A 15485-nucleotide genomic window follows, 5' to 3' on the forward strand; every position below is an offset into this window, starting at 1 on the left:
AGATTATGTTGGGCCATGAGGACATGTTTATAGATGCTCCCATCCGAAAGTGTGTTTGAAGGCATAAACAGAAGAGAACGCATGATGTTCATAGGGTTGTTTTCTTCCTGGGCTGATTAGGGAGGGCTCTCCAGCGGTCAGATCGGACCCCAGACTGGATGATGATTAAACTGTCAATGGTGATTTATGGACAACGTTATTACAGCGTTTTAAAGGTGTTTTTTAGCGATTTGTCAGCTTTCTTGCCCTTAGAATTCAATCATTTTCCTGTGCTGGCCTCAAGGGCTGGACTTAGCGCACTACTGAGCACGCAGGAGCCACCTGCGCACATACTGATACACATTCTGGCACACATTACGTGTGCTGACATACACAAAAGCTCATGGTGTAACAGATCCATTCAAGCTTCCTCCGACACAGATGTGCGAGAATTAGCATAACTTAATTACAAAAAACAGCCGACTTATTACAACTGCGTAGATTTCCAAACACTTTGGGCTAGTTTATGATGGTTAGCGTGGATCTATCTGGCAAACCAGCACAGCCATGACTTAACATTCACAAAATATAGCCAACATTGTCTAACTCAGTGGTTCTCAAACTGGGGGCCGTGGCCTCCTGGGGGACCCCAAGATGGTTCCAGGGGGTCACAGATTTTGTGGCATTTTAGAAATATAGATATTTATCATAAATTTTGTGCAATCAAACATCAGAAAAACAACGCCACCAACCAAAAGAATTGATGTTTTAGCATTGTTTATCTGAATATTTTCTTGGTTTAATTAAAATTTTAAGTTTAAGATTATAAGTCTTTATTTGGGGGGCCACTAAGCAATGCACTCTACACAAAGGGGGCCTTACAACAAAAAAGTTTGAGAACCACTGGTAACTGATCAAGCCAGTTAAAGGTATAGTTCATCCGCAAATAAACAAATTCTGCCGTCATTTACTGACCACACATCAATGACATCAAAAGTAATCCGTTCTGTCAACTTTACCGTCTTCACATGTCATGTTTCAATTTATAATGTGAGATTTGAGAGCGCCGATGAAGGGGATTGTTTTGACTATTCACGAATGAATGAAATTGAAATATCAGTCTGCTTCTCACACAATTCAAAATGTCAAGAATACAAAGTTTGAGTTGTATAGACTATCGTTATTTCGAGTTTTGTAGTGCGACAGCTCCAGTCTCCATTCGCTTTCATTGTAAAATAAAGAATCACTATGACAATCTGCATAATTTCTCTTTTTGTGTTCAAATCAATTTAAAATCTGCATTTTCGCAAAGCAGCTTTACATTAAATACATATTAATACAGAAAGTAGTGACAAAATAAAAAAAATATGAATGAAAACATGGTATTATTGCAAATTTCCAATGATAATCAACAAAATTACTGAAAAACATTCTGTTATTTTGTAATCAGTGCATGTATATATTTTTTTAAAGCTGTAAGAAAATAATTATAAGACAAATGTATACTGTATAAAGACTTTCATTCAGTTTAAAAATATGAAGATAGCTGAAATGATGACAATTTACATCAGATGATATGAAAACCTGATACAGTAAGAGTGTGATACAGATTTGAAGAAATGGGGGAGAGTAAGTAATTTTTTATTTTAGAATGTCAAATTATTGGGTGAACTATACCTTTAAGAGACCCGATAGGGTTAAACCAGGACAGCAGTCACCTAGACACCAGCCTACACAACATATACAGGTGACCAACAGGAATCAAAATGAATTCTTGTTTCTTCGCTGTAAGTCCCTAAAAAACAAATGACACTCATCGGCATCCCTGCGATATTCAATCAATATCCACGATCATTCCTCTGTCACTACAACACAATCTGCCTTCCATATCACACTCCCCTTTCACCGGCATCGCAAACCATAAGCTGAGTCTGAGAGCGAATGGCCCTCAGCAACAGCACAAGTCTATCTCGACAGCCATCTCCAATTGTAATCACAGCTCCGCTCAATCACAGAATTTCACACTGCAAACTCTGGCAGATGCGGCTGCCACGCCTCCGCTGGCCTCGTCCAGATTACCGCTGACAGATCGCCGATGCCGGAGCTTTTTTTAATATTAATCAAACAGCTGGTAAATTACAGGTCCTCCGACCGGATGACATTTTCAGCTGAAATGATAGCCGCACGGTGACATCACAGAGCGCTATAGGTGACGCTGCCTGCGGCAAGGCATTCATCTGAACAGATGGATGAGGCGCAACATCACGGACTCTCGCGGCATGAAGAGATGCATGTGGTGAATGGAAAGAGAAATGGCAAAGCAAGGAGTGACTGCAAAAAGAGGATGATTATAGAAGAGAGATCGACCGAGAAATGGTCATGTAAAAGATAGCTCAACTATTTCTCTGATATTAAAATGACAAAATAAAATGATAAAATTAAAATTCTCACCCTCAAAACTCATCTTCTTGTCATTTCAAACCTGTATGTCTTTCTTTCTTCAGTAGAACACAAAAGAAGATATTTTGAAGACTGTTTGTAACCATCCCCCATTGACTTGCATTGGTTTTGTGTCCATACAATAGAAGTGAATGGGGGCCCGTGCTGTTTGGTTTCCAACGTTCTTCACAATATCTTCTTTTGTGTTCTGTAGAAAAAAGAAAGTCATAAAGGTCTGAAATGACAAGAGGGTGAGTAAATGATTTTTTATTTTGTTTATAGTTATTGTCTATACGAACAATAACATATAAATAATAAATGACTGTGAAATGATACATTCCAACAGTATTGGAGCAGTCTCTGCAAACAGCTGACTCATGCGTTGATCGCATTATTTCTTTATAGACAGACTGATGAATAAATATGAAAAAGTGTTCTTAATGGCAAAAACACATTCAGAACTAGGAGGCTGGTTTAGAATGTCTCTGAATAGCCAGGAGGAAGAGAGAAAGGGCTTGTGTACAAGAGACATTACAGAACGGACACCGAGAACTAGATCTGACCCGGCCACAGACACGAATAAAAAAAGCTGACGTGTGCTGACACACTTTCTAGAAAGCAAAAAGAGAAAAGAACGAATGACGGAGGGATGGTAACATGGAGAAAGACAGAGAGAGATGCAGCAGAAGACATCCTTCTGTGTTTGTAATTACGCAGCTCTGTCAGAGGCGGCCGCATCGCGAGCGAAGGTGGCAGCGAGGAGGTGGAGAGAGGGCGCGCTCTCAAACTGAGATGCCATCTGGGCCTGCGCTCTCCTCGGAATGATAATACTGCCCGGCCCTCCGAAAAAAATCCACTACTTCCGCACACATATAGATACACAAACACACACACACACACACGCCAGTGCTCAGATGAAAAGAGAACACATGCCCGCTGGTGTGGATGAGACACAAACAACAAAACAAGTCAAGCAGAATCTTCCGGATTCCTCCAGAGAATGAGGCTGTTGAGCTGGATGGCTGAGATAAGACATGAGAGACATGCTAGAAACTGAAGCCCTGGATAGAGGTTTCTTGGTACCTGTTGGCGACGGCCAATGAGTGCAGTCTTTTATATTACTTTTTGCATTTTCTTGCGTTTTATCCTGAGTTTAAGACCCCAGATATCTCACAGATAGATCTCAACAATCACAAAACTGCTCTCACGTTTATCAAGATACCAAACTAGAAGAAAGTTAGATCAAATAGTTGGATGTGAGAAAAGCGCATTATAAATAAATAAAATTATTATTATTCCTACTTTGTCAACCATTGTTTGATTTGTTACCATTTTTATTTTTTCTAAGGAATGTTAAAGGGATACTTCACCCAAGAATGGAAAATTCTGTTATTATTTACTCACCTTAGAGTTGTTCCAAATCTGTATACATTTCTTTGTTCTGATGAGCACAGAGAAAGATATTTGGAAGAATGCTTATAACCAGACACATTTTGCCCCCCCCCATTGACTCCCATAGTAGGAAAAATTACTTTTGATTTTTTTTGTTCTGCTGAACACAAAAGAAGTTATTTTGAAGAATGTAGGACAGCAAACGGTTCTGGGGCACTTTTGACTACCATTGGTTTTTTTCCTACTATGGTAGTCAATGGTTATAAGCATTCTCCCAAATATCTTTCTCTGTGTTCATCAGAACAAAGAAATTTATACACATTTGGAACAACTCGACGGTGAGTAAATGATGACAGAATTTTATTTAGAAGTATTCCTTTAAGAGAAACAGTGACAAAGCTAATAAATACGGTAACTGAGAACTAGCGAGCTTTAACAGACCAAACTCTGACCAAAAAATAACCCCATCTTTAAGTTTTTCTTTGGAAATTAAGCAAATGACTGTACTGGCAATGAAAGCATATGTATTTACCAGCACTGACGTCAGAATTATGAATCTATAAGACCCTTCAAACATCTTTCCAAGAATCCTGTCATGGTGCCGTAAATAAACAGTGAGTCACCGTTCGACTCAGCTGGAGTACTGCTACCTCAGTCCCACGCAAGAACGCATTCCGGCGAATACAAATTGTAGCTAATCGAGGTTAACCAGCACGCCGGGCGTCAGCAGAGAGCTTGCGAGCTTCAATGTCATAACCTCTGTATTGTAATAAAGTACAACAGGCACACTCCATTAAATTGCCAGCGCTTTAAAAAGGACGGTTGACAAGTGATGTAAAGCGTGCCCTCTTTGGCGGTTAAGTGCGTGTGAGACTGGAAATGCACTGACGCAACACTTTGTGTCCTCCCGCGCCGCCGCATCAACGAACTGCGACAGCGGCCACCTGTGCCCGGGGTGGAAAAATCCCCCAGAATGCAACAGTACAAACAGGGGATGCTTCAGTGGCAGGAGGAGAGAACGGATGGGGCTACGTTTCCCGCATCACCAACTCTGGCACAGGCCCACTTCAATTAGCTTAGTGTGCTGTAGAGGGGAGCAGACACAGAAGCGTCTGCAAGCACACACTTACTGCAATAAACACACACACACAAGCATTAATTCTCATACAAAGGCAAACCTATAAAAAGTCATGCTGAAAAAGCAGCGTCTCTTACCCGCGAGTGAGTATTTCACATAATGAATCTGCATGTTCGTATATTTCCGAGCCCTTGCTCCCTTGTGTAAATGCCCTTGTGTGTTAAAAAGCCTAGATCTGTCCGCTCGCTCCGTTGTATGTAATGATTTCTGACCTATTTAAAAGTGCAAGGCAGCACCTTCCTTTTTAGAAAGGTACTGGTGCCATTTAAATAAATGTAGGGGGAAAGGGGTTTATCCCATCAGCCAGGAAAGGCAGCCCAAGGCCTCGGGGCAACTCCGGTGTGTATGTGAGCGTGCTGTTTAGGCACATTTATAAAAGAGAGCGTTTGTGTGTGTGTGTCGCCTCAGGAGGTGCTGACACATAGGAAATGATGGTTCTTAGCAGCCAGTGCTACTGAGCTAATATGCAGCAGGAGCGAGGTTCCGCTTGGCTCTGTACTGGGGCCAGCATATGGTTTACTCTGTCACACAAACGCACATGGAAAATGCCTTCAGGCGCTTTTTTGGAACTACCGAACCTTAAATACCTGCAGTGAAGGCCCACTGAACAGCTAACCAAGGCCTTCAATGACACTCTACAGTAAACAACTAACTCTGTCTCTCAACGGTACCTCAGAACTATACTCACAATCATACAATGGAAGTAAAGTTGTTTGGCTCCAGTGTGTATTTGAACATTTACAGTATGAACTGGCCCCATACACTTCACTGTAAGTGCTTCACTAAAACACTTTAGCATAGTGTATACTAAGAATACGCAGTATAAGCATCTCAGCATAGCTGAGGTTTAGCTGTAAACAATGCAGGTGACATTGGCTATCCATTCGGTAATGGACAAGATTCTCCATAATGCACACGCTGTAGGCATCAGCTGACAGTACACACAGTCTCAGCGTTGTTTAGATATCAGTCGGCTAATGAAGGGAAACACAGGACCGTGCAAATCTCCCTCTCCGCTCCGGGCTCTCTGATTGGCTGCTGCCTAATTGTGTTGCGTTGTCACGGGACGAGACGGTAAAAGAAGTTAATAGGTTAATTCGACAGAATGAAAGCCACGTGCATCACATGCTCTCGGGAAGGAAGGTCACATTTATGCGGCAAACATGACTTCTTAGCTACAATCTCTTGCCCTTTTTTCCAAAAGTAGCAGATCCCTCATTCACAGAGAGTTTTTGGTGTAAAGCACACACTTATAGTCCTCCGGACGTGAGTGATGACATATGCAGAACTGTAAAACCTTAAATCTACAATATTCATGAGCAAGCCCCGATCGAACAAATCAAGGGCAGTTATGGCTTTAGTCTGATGGAGCTATTAACGGGGAAATCTTTGGCTGCAAACTGACATTATATAAAAACCTGCGAGAGCCATTAGCCTTTAACAAAGGATTAAAATGCACGTTTGGTGTGTAAAGGGTGTGAGATAAATCAGGCTAAGTAGGTAAGGGAATCGATCATTTCTCAGATGGCTGGGATTGCTCTTTATCTATATTAAACAGAGGAGTCTAATGGATGGCACTTTAGATGGTCCCCGCGTGTCCTTTAAAAGGCATCTGCTTGGGCCGTGGTCCAGAACATTCGAAAATCATTCAGAAGAGGCTAGATTCAATTAAGCGTCTCTCCCTCACCTTGAACCTTGGGCTGCTGACGAAAGGTAAACACATCAATCTCCGTTTGCTACCCCAGCCGTAGCAACAATCCTCAAATCTGACCAAGCGTTACCTTTGAATGTGGAGCGGACTGAAAAAACGCCCGACGACAAAGATCCAGCGGGGATCCAAACAAGACCAACATGCTGACATGCTGCTCTGGTGCGAAAGAGATAAACTGAAATCTATTAACAAATAAGCTCAGTTCTGCTCAGGACATCGGTTGTTTAGCACAATATTAACCGCTGATGGACTGAAAATGGTTTAACTGATGCCAATGTCAGACTCCAGAGAGCAGGCTGGCTGATGCCTGATGTAATGCACATTTACACACTTCTGTTAAAGGGATAGTTCAGCCCAAAATAAAAACGATTTTTCATTTACTCGCCCTCATGTTATTGCAATCCTGTATTACTTAACCAAACACACAGGTTGACTTCCATGGTATGGACACGAAACCACATTTCACAAAAAATATCTTGGGTGTTCCACAGAAGAAAGAAAATTGAGCAACATGAGGGTAAATAAAAACAACAGAATTTCACTTTTGGTGAAATTGCCAAACAAAGCAAAAAGGCAGAATATTACTATTGTCAAAATTTTTGAAGAATATTATAACATCAAAACTTTGAATTTTGAACAATTTTTACGTAGCCACCATTTGACCAAACTACAGCTCTGCTTAACTTCATGAAGTGAAGTTTTTAAATAGCATACAATGAGCTATATATGTTCTCAAAAAAAGGATAGATGAAAAAACAAACAAAAATGCATACACAAAGGTGTAATGAGAAACATAAAATCAGTCAGGTGTGTCTGAACGGTCGTCTGGCAGCGAATCCTCTCTTAATACAAACATCTTCGTAAACAACAAAGCAATTTCTAATAATGACGAATCCTAAATTTAAAAGCAAGTAAAAGTAAAACAAACCAAAAGAAATTGCTTTTTGATTAACATGTTACATGTCAGGCACGCTCACTGATACCTCGCTGGAATATGAATTATTTTGGGTTATAGGATTTTTGCTCTCGGAGGCAACAGACAAGGATAAGAAACGACGGGAGAGCAAAATCTATTGACATAAACGAGCTCAGATGTTGCCTTTTCATTCGGCCTCTTACTTTGAAATCAATACGACTCTGTCGGCGTAGGTAGATTCTATTCACATTCTCCTCTCACCCACTCTCCTGGCGAGCTCGTGGCGGCTGGAGACTTAGTCAGCAGTCTGTGAGAAACAGTTTCAATTACACAGAGTGCTTTTAAAATGAGGGATGTGAATGCATTATAAAGCGCAACACTGATGTATTCACTAATAATGACGGCATCGCAGGAAGCCGCCTGTAATAATCTCCGTGATATATAGTGTAACTGATAGATGAGGAAAGGGAGGGGGCGGGCCGTGTCATGTGATTGATTTCTCCTTCAAACGGCGCTCTTAAGAGGGGAGGACGAGGACACGCGACCCCCTGACCTCTCTTATTGGTACGTCTGAAGTGCTGTCACATGACCGTCTGTGAGCGTGTGTTCTTCACCTCTGCTTTAATGACTCCTCTTATCTCGTGACAGCCAATGATAATGTTCAGGAGATATAGAGCGAGCCTGCCAATCTAAACTAGCTTGACCTGTGCTCTGATGCTTTCAGTAACCTTATAAATCAATAGCATATAGTACACCTCCTATTTTTGATGCATCTCGAAATATAACTGTGTGCTTACAAGAAGGAGCGACATTTAGCATTGCTCCACAGTATGTTGGCACACAATGGGTCACAAAATGTGAGATGAAGTGAAACTGCCCAGAAATCTGTCTGCAACTGGCTGCAGACTCACAACCTAGTAAACAAAAAGTAAAAATAGTCACATGGTGGACACCATAAAAACAGCTTAAAGTCTCCCGATGAAAACCAAGAGGACATGAAGGTGTCACGGAAAGAAACACAATGACAATAAAACGTTTAAGGAATCATTTAAAAAATAATAACTTTAAAGGGACAGTTCACCCCAAAACCTGTATGACTTTTTCAGCTAAAGACAGAGACCTGAAGAAGTTCATTCAGCATAAATTGACTTTGACCCCACTAAAACAACTCAGGATTAATTAATTGCTCCAATTAGGTGATGAATGCACCACTTAGACTAATTGTCAGAGGAGCACGAGGCTCTGCGGTCCTCACGGGAACTTTAAGGAGCTTCCGAGAAAGAGGTTTTCTTGAAAGTAAACTGTTTTTTTTCTGTTTTAGAAGGCAAAGTCATTGAAATCTGTCCTCTGGGTGTGATTACCAGCACACGTCAGATTTGTCTTCTGATGTGTGTGAGTAATGACCCCTGTTAGAGCTCCTGTCCTGTTTGGGAAGTGAAAAACTTTATGTAAGAGCTCTGTTTTCCTGGTTCTATCAATGGTTCTGCTAAAGTAGTATTATTATACAATACATTTGAGCAATTCATGCATATTTTTACTGGTTGCTCTGGAAAAACAAACAATTTCTGAAAATAAACTCTGTTTTTACATTATTCATTTTTTTATTTATCTCTGGAGAAAGAGCAGAAATATGTTTTGACTTTGTACACAAAATATGGTTCGAAATATTAATGAATTAATTAATAATATTTTGTTACGTGATGCCTCAAAACCTATTCTGGAAAATCTGGCTAGTGATCAATTATCTTCCAAAAGCATTTATTGTACCTTGAAAACACACGTACTGGTGAAGCCCAAGACATTTCATTAAAGAAGCAAATGAGACAGAAACAGATCATTCAACCTGATCTCACAGGAAAATATTTTACAAGATGACGATTTTAATCGTACTAAAATGTTTGATTATTAGAAACAATAGCAAGCATGAATGCCCACCCCAAAACAAAACTGTCACTGGGGTAAAAATAATCATACGAAAACGTCCAAGTATACGAATTAGCCACCAACTTCCTAAAGCATAAAATAGTTGAACTGCCATGTCATTTTGTTGGATGATTATTTTGTGAAATGTCAGTGGATGAGCTGTGGGCGGTCCGGTGGTCCATCTTAAATGTAATTAAAAATGCCTGCACAATGTTTAAAAATGATTTTTAAACCGGACAGTGGTCAATCATCTTGAGACCTTTTCCTACTCCATAAAGGAACAATTTGGTGTACAAACTATCAATGGCCACCGAGTATTACAGTGCCTTACAGGCCCACATACATCTCTGTTTCTATTACCGGCTCTATTCAAACTGTAACTAACTCTATTCTCTATGGGTGCCAGAAGCACAACTTTGCCTTATGGGCCTTGTACTGATGGTGGCGCCTGCTCTCCTGATTAAATTCATCACCTTTATTACAGCGCGGAGTGCATGGCCTAGCATGGCTGACTGCTCCTGTTAGCCATTGAGAGCATTCATCTGCACTAACGGGGTCGGGGGTTTACTCTCGTTCTGTGCATCAGCCCGCGAGCATCGCGGCTGCTTCACGCAAATGCATCGCTCACAGGTGACGTGCCAGGGCCAGTCGCCCGTCTCATATCTAAAGGCCACTCTATACCCTTCAGAGCGAGAAGCAATGTCTCTCTGCAACACTGAATGTGGCAAATGCCTTAAAATAATGTGCATCAAAAACAGATTTTGTTTGCTTGTGTTATGTTAAGAGGAAATTGTGGGGTTCTAGACTTACAGTAAGGCTAAGGACGGTTATGTGATATGTAGGGTATGCTTCACAAAGAAGAACCTTTTTTTGTCCAAATGTTCCATAAAAACCCTTTAACATCCGAACAACCTTTCTGTTTCACAAAAGGTTCATAATGGTGAAATAATGTTCTTAAGATTATAAAAATGTAAAAAAGAGATGGTTCTAAAGAACCTTTGACTGAATGCTTCTTTGTGGAACCAAAAATGGTTCTTCTATGGCATCGCCGTGAAGAACCTTTAAAGCACCTTTATTTTTAAGAGTGTAAAAGGTTTCGAATGATAAAAATTCTATATGGTTGGGTTACAGTAGTTTTCCTGTAATTTTCCCAAAAAAAAAAACCTGGAATTTGAACCACTGACTTTAAATAAGGAACATTAATTCTATATAAAAAAGGTGCTGTTCACATTTTTAAGTTTTCAAAAAGGCCTAAAAGTAAGGGTAAACATATTTAGCCTTTTATCCATGATGGAAGATACTAATGATGATACTCAACTCCAGAAGTTTCCTGTTGAGCTACTAAACTCTTGTGGGGTGTTTTAATGTTGACCAAAAATAATGACTCGATTATTGTTTTCCAACCCCAGACTTTTATATTTATTCAAGATAAACCATTTTTCCACCCATCATAGATTTTTTCTTTTCAGTAAATTTTTCACATCAAAAACGATGTTTTCATCAGTAATTTTGCAAATGACAACAAATGGGGTAAATTGGGGTAATTATGGCTTTTTATGTGGGTCCACTAGACCAGCAAACTTTAACTTGAGTAACAAAAACATGAATAAATGATTTAATTTATTATACAGTAGAAGTAAATGGAAATAGAGATGGGGAGTTGTGGTGGCTGCATTTGGTGGATTGATGGGATTAGATCCGTCCAAACCGGCTCCACAAGTTACTAAAAATAAATATTTTTCATGTCATTGCCATTCTACCAAATGCTTTCTCATTCAAAGTTCCTCGCTTAATACAGGTTGGATGCGTCAGTGCCTTCCTCAAGGGCGTAATAACACACCCAGCCATTCTTCAGTTTATACTGTAGCATTTTACCAATATATGTGAATGTATGGTCAAACCGTTGTATAATATGACCAGCTCAGATTTTACCATCATCTCAAATGTTGGGCAAAATATTCTATAGTATTGGGCAAAAAAGCAATAGCTCTGCATTAGTGCACACTGGACGCCTGTTATACAAAGTGATGACAAAATTCAAACAGCCAAATATCCTTTTATAGAAGTAAAATATATGATCACTGTAGAAAAAGTGATCTCATAACGCCATAAATTGCTTAAATTCTGAAGTGTTCCCAAGCTGCTGCTTGTATCCGATTATGTGATATTACAAACAAGACTGTAAAATGAATGCACATTATGAGATGGATGCAAGCCGACACAAGCACACACGCTCATCCAAACAGAGTCAGATTTGTTGGATATTACAACACCCCATGGGGAATATAACACATGCAATCTCAAACGGCTCTTGAGCATTTCTGATATATCGCTCGCCTCTGTAATTGATGATGCCACATATTTTAACACTTTCAATTCATTTTTTTATATTTCCATTCTCAGAGTTTCACGTATTATCAACGTAGTGGCCCAGCACGAGCTGTAGACCATAATTTAAGCTCTCCTCTCCTCATCCTATCAGGACAGGATAGAGCTGAGCCTGGCAAAAGCCAGTGATTTAACATTGCTTTAGTGATGGTTCCACATAGTCGCACAGCAGAATATAAATGTTGTACCACCCAGCTTCTTAACACTGCCTATGAGTTGCACACACACAAGCCGCCCAACGTAGAGATTCTGCATTTTTATGCATTTGCGAGAGTCACAACAGCATGCATTTGAACTCTTACCATGCACATCTAAACAGGGCTCAGTTCTGCAATGACCCGATAGTGGAAGTGAAACCCATACCAAACCCATAGCTCAGTTTACTCTAATGAACACAAAACTATCGTACCTCTGTCGTCTCAACAATTCGGATATACGTACACTTTCACAACCTAGACTGTGACAAACCCGTAAACGGAGGTGGGTGGAAACTCAACTAAACTGGCGCTTTACTCAAATAGATTGCATTTAATGGGATGACGCATCTCGATGCCAGGTTCTCACCACTTCTCTGTAAAAAGCTGTGAAAACTCGTACCTATGTGACTCATAAACGCGAGTGAAATGCGAAATATTTTTGATATTGGCATGTGAAATCCTTCACATACTCCTGATAACGCGGCTAATGTCGCAGGCGAGCATCACTGATTTAATTCGGAGACGAAAGGCCTGTAAATGTGATTGACAAGCGTAAACAAGAGAGCGACTGTGAAACAGGCAAACGAATAACTGCTGCAGTTTACAAAGCGCAGAATGCGAAGCCAGGCCGCGGGCCCACCCCAGGGGTCTATAAAGATGTCCTGAAAGTAAGCATAACAGGGTAGTGTGTAAAGAGACGCGTTTTGATGTTTTTATGATGCTATCAAAACTAACTGATTAGAGTGCATTTTATAATACTTGTAAATACATTTTAATGAATACTTAATAGAGGACTACAAATTTACAGTAGCTAACATTTTAAAGGGACATCGCAGAGGAGGTATTGCATCACTCGGCTGTGATTTGTGAATGACGTCCTGGCATTTAACCGCAGGTACCAGGGAACAGCATTCCTTTAGAAACATGTTGCGTTGGGCGCAGATGATTCACCGACAGTTATGTACATGTGACTGCGTGTGTCAGCAATTAGAAACCTACCAATCTGCCTACCTTGCACAAGGGACAGTGGCAGCGCTCACGAATATGTCACAAATATAACGGCTGTAATGAGTACGTAATGATGAGTAATGAGCCGGTAATGTACAGTAATGTGAGTAATGATGGAGCTTTACAAATGTAATTTAAAGCGGTAGGTTTGCTCAGGAGACTATAAAATATTACTCGTGAACCACGATCTTAATTTACATTTTTGCGCGTGTTGAATGTGTGTTTGCTGTAGTAACACAAAAAAATTGAATTTATGAATGTCTACAAGATTTTTGAATTGAAGTCAAATAAGTCCTCTAGTCTGTAGGCAGGGGTCAAACTTCATAGACAGCTCAACATCTAAACCCGACCACAGGTCCTTTGAACACTGTCAAAACCTAATCTTTATTTGCAACAAAGACCCATAATGCTCTATAAATAATAGACAATTATACAAAAAACAGTCTAAATTATATAAACCCCTTGAACAACTTGCAGTACATGAGGTTTCCATGAGGATTTATGATTACCACAAAATGCTAACCCTTTAAACCACAATTTACCATACAGATGAGGTGGATGGCTCCGAATGACCACAATATACAGTAACTTTGAACTACACACAATAGTAAAAACGGACTTTTTTACCCCAAACACTGTGCTATACATAGTTGGTTATTTTATGGAGTTAGTTTGTTTCTCTTTCTTACAACCGTTGTGTTGTTTTTAGCATTTGTGCTGGTCAGTAGTCAGGCGCGTTGGTTTAAACACAGATCTCGCGCGGGATACAAAATTAACGGTCCAGTCTCAGCGGCTAGAAGAGACCTGCAGGTGTAACAGTAAGTTTCTCTCGTTTAATTATATATATTTAGCTTATTTACATACATTTTACTCAAATATTTTATCAAATTATCATCCAATACAATGACAACTTTGTTTCATCAGCCTATGTTGAACTACTGAAGTAAATTACATTCGGAATAATCTCTTGAGGAAAATCTTTCAGTTACTGTACTTGTAAATATCTCGATTTAGATTTAAGATTCTACATAGGCTTATTTTTTATTTTTACCACAAGGCAAATCTTTGGACAACTTCTGTCTATCAGCGTTGAGCATGGAGCCTTTGCATAATACGACATGAACTAAAGCAAAACGCTACTAAAGTGACAGCAAACAGAATCAAATAATGTCTCATGCCACAGGTAGCCTCTCGATTCCTTTCAACTCAGAAGTGGAGCGACTGCTAAATCTAAATTTACGCACCGATTGAAACCAGAATGAAAGATGACAGACACATTAAACCTTCCTGGTGTCTTTGACAACGTCGTCTGTACGGTTATCGGAGAACTAAATAGTACGCGGACGACTCGAGCGTCGTTCCCATCGTAGTTTATCAGACCCCGGGCTTTGACGGACACACGTCAGTCTATCTGCATTACCTTCGTCCAGAAGCCGCTCGAGGTGGTTGAAGATCCCGCAGAAGTTGGGCAGACTGCTCATGAGTTTCTTATCGTTCATCAACTGCATCAGATAATCTGGGGTCGGCTTCGGCTTCTCTTTCGTTTCCATTTCCCCCACCATATTCCACAAGAATCACCACCGAGGCCCCAAAGCAGACAGAAAAGTCCCAAATAAATAGGCTGAAGTATAAATAATAAATAGGGTATAAAAGCGCAACCGAAAGAAGCAAGTGTTTATCGCTCCTGCGCGGAAAGGCTCGCGTCTCCTGTCTTTACGCACCGCGCGCTGCTGCAATACTGCGATTCGGGGGATGACAGTTGTTTAAGGGAAGCTGATGAAATGAAATTAAATGAACAAAAATTAAACGCGAACGGATGGAAGGGGAAGCCAGGTCTCTTTTCAGGAAATAAGAAAAATTTGCCCGGTAAATTCCACAAGTTTCTCGTAACCACAAGACGACTCCCGCGTGCCCGGCGCCCCTCTTGAGATGTGTTTTAGCGAGAGATTTGTCCTTAACTTCCTCCTGAGGCGTTGAAAATGTCCCTTTCCCCCGAGCTCCACAAAGCTTCCTGTGTCTTGTCTGTGTGTGTGTGTGCGCGTGCGTGTGTGTGGTGCGCAGCGCTGGAAACGTCTGTCCCTCCCGTCTCTCACGCGCAATGAAGGCGCTTTCTCAATGAGATTGGCATTCGGTCCTCCGTTACCGACCAGCTCTGCCTGCGCTCGAGCTCGTCACATGATCATACTGAGTCCCAGCAGCCCAAAATCAGACTGTGGGAGGAGAGAGAGAGAGAGAGAGAGAGAGAGAGAGAGAGTAAGAGAGAGAGACGGTACATTTGGAAAACAATTAGCCCATTTGCAGACCAGAATCTGAAGCATTGTGTGTATGTGCAACTGGCACAATGTGGGTATGTCTTCAAAGAACCCATTCTATTAGAGTTGCAAGGCATACAAA

The 15485-nt window shown here is 40.7% G+C and overlaps 1 protein-coding gene across 4 annotated transcripts in view; it reads right to left on the minus strand.

Moving 5' to 3' along the window:
* Positions 1-15267, minus strand: part of LOC130559540 (KH domain-containing RNA-binding protein QKI) — an 81482-nt gene extending 66215 nt beyond the window's left edge. For 2 of the 4 annotated variants that reach the window (XR_008963589.1, XM_057342681.1), the window contains exon 1: positions 14512-15266. Coding sequence is in view for 3 of the 4 variants with exons in the window: in XM_057342681.1 (XP_057198664.1) it covers positions 14512-14653 (142 nt within the window). In the remaining variant the exon portion in view is untranslated. Of the gene's footprint in view, positions 1-14511 lie in introns of all 4 variants that reach the window. The other 2 variants (XM_057342683.1, XM_057342682.1) reach the window with 1 other exon arrangement.
* Between the last annotated feature and the right edge of the window lie 218 nt (positions 15268-15485).

This window comes from Triplophysa rosa, linkage group LG9 (genome assembly GCF_024868665.1).
Source record: "Triplophysa rosa linkage group LG9, Trosa_1v2, whole genome shotgun sequence".
NCBI classification, from domain to species: domain Eukaryota; kingdom Metazoa; phylum Chordata; class Actinopteri; order Cypriniformes; family Nemacheilidae; genus Triplophysa; species Triplophysa rosa.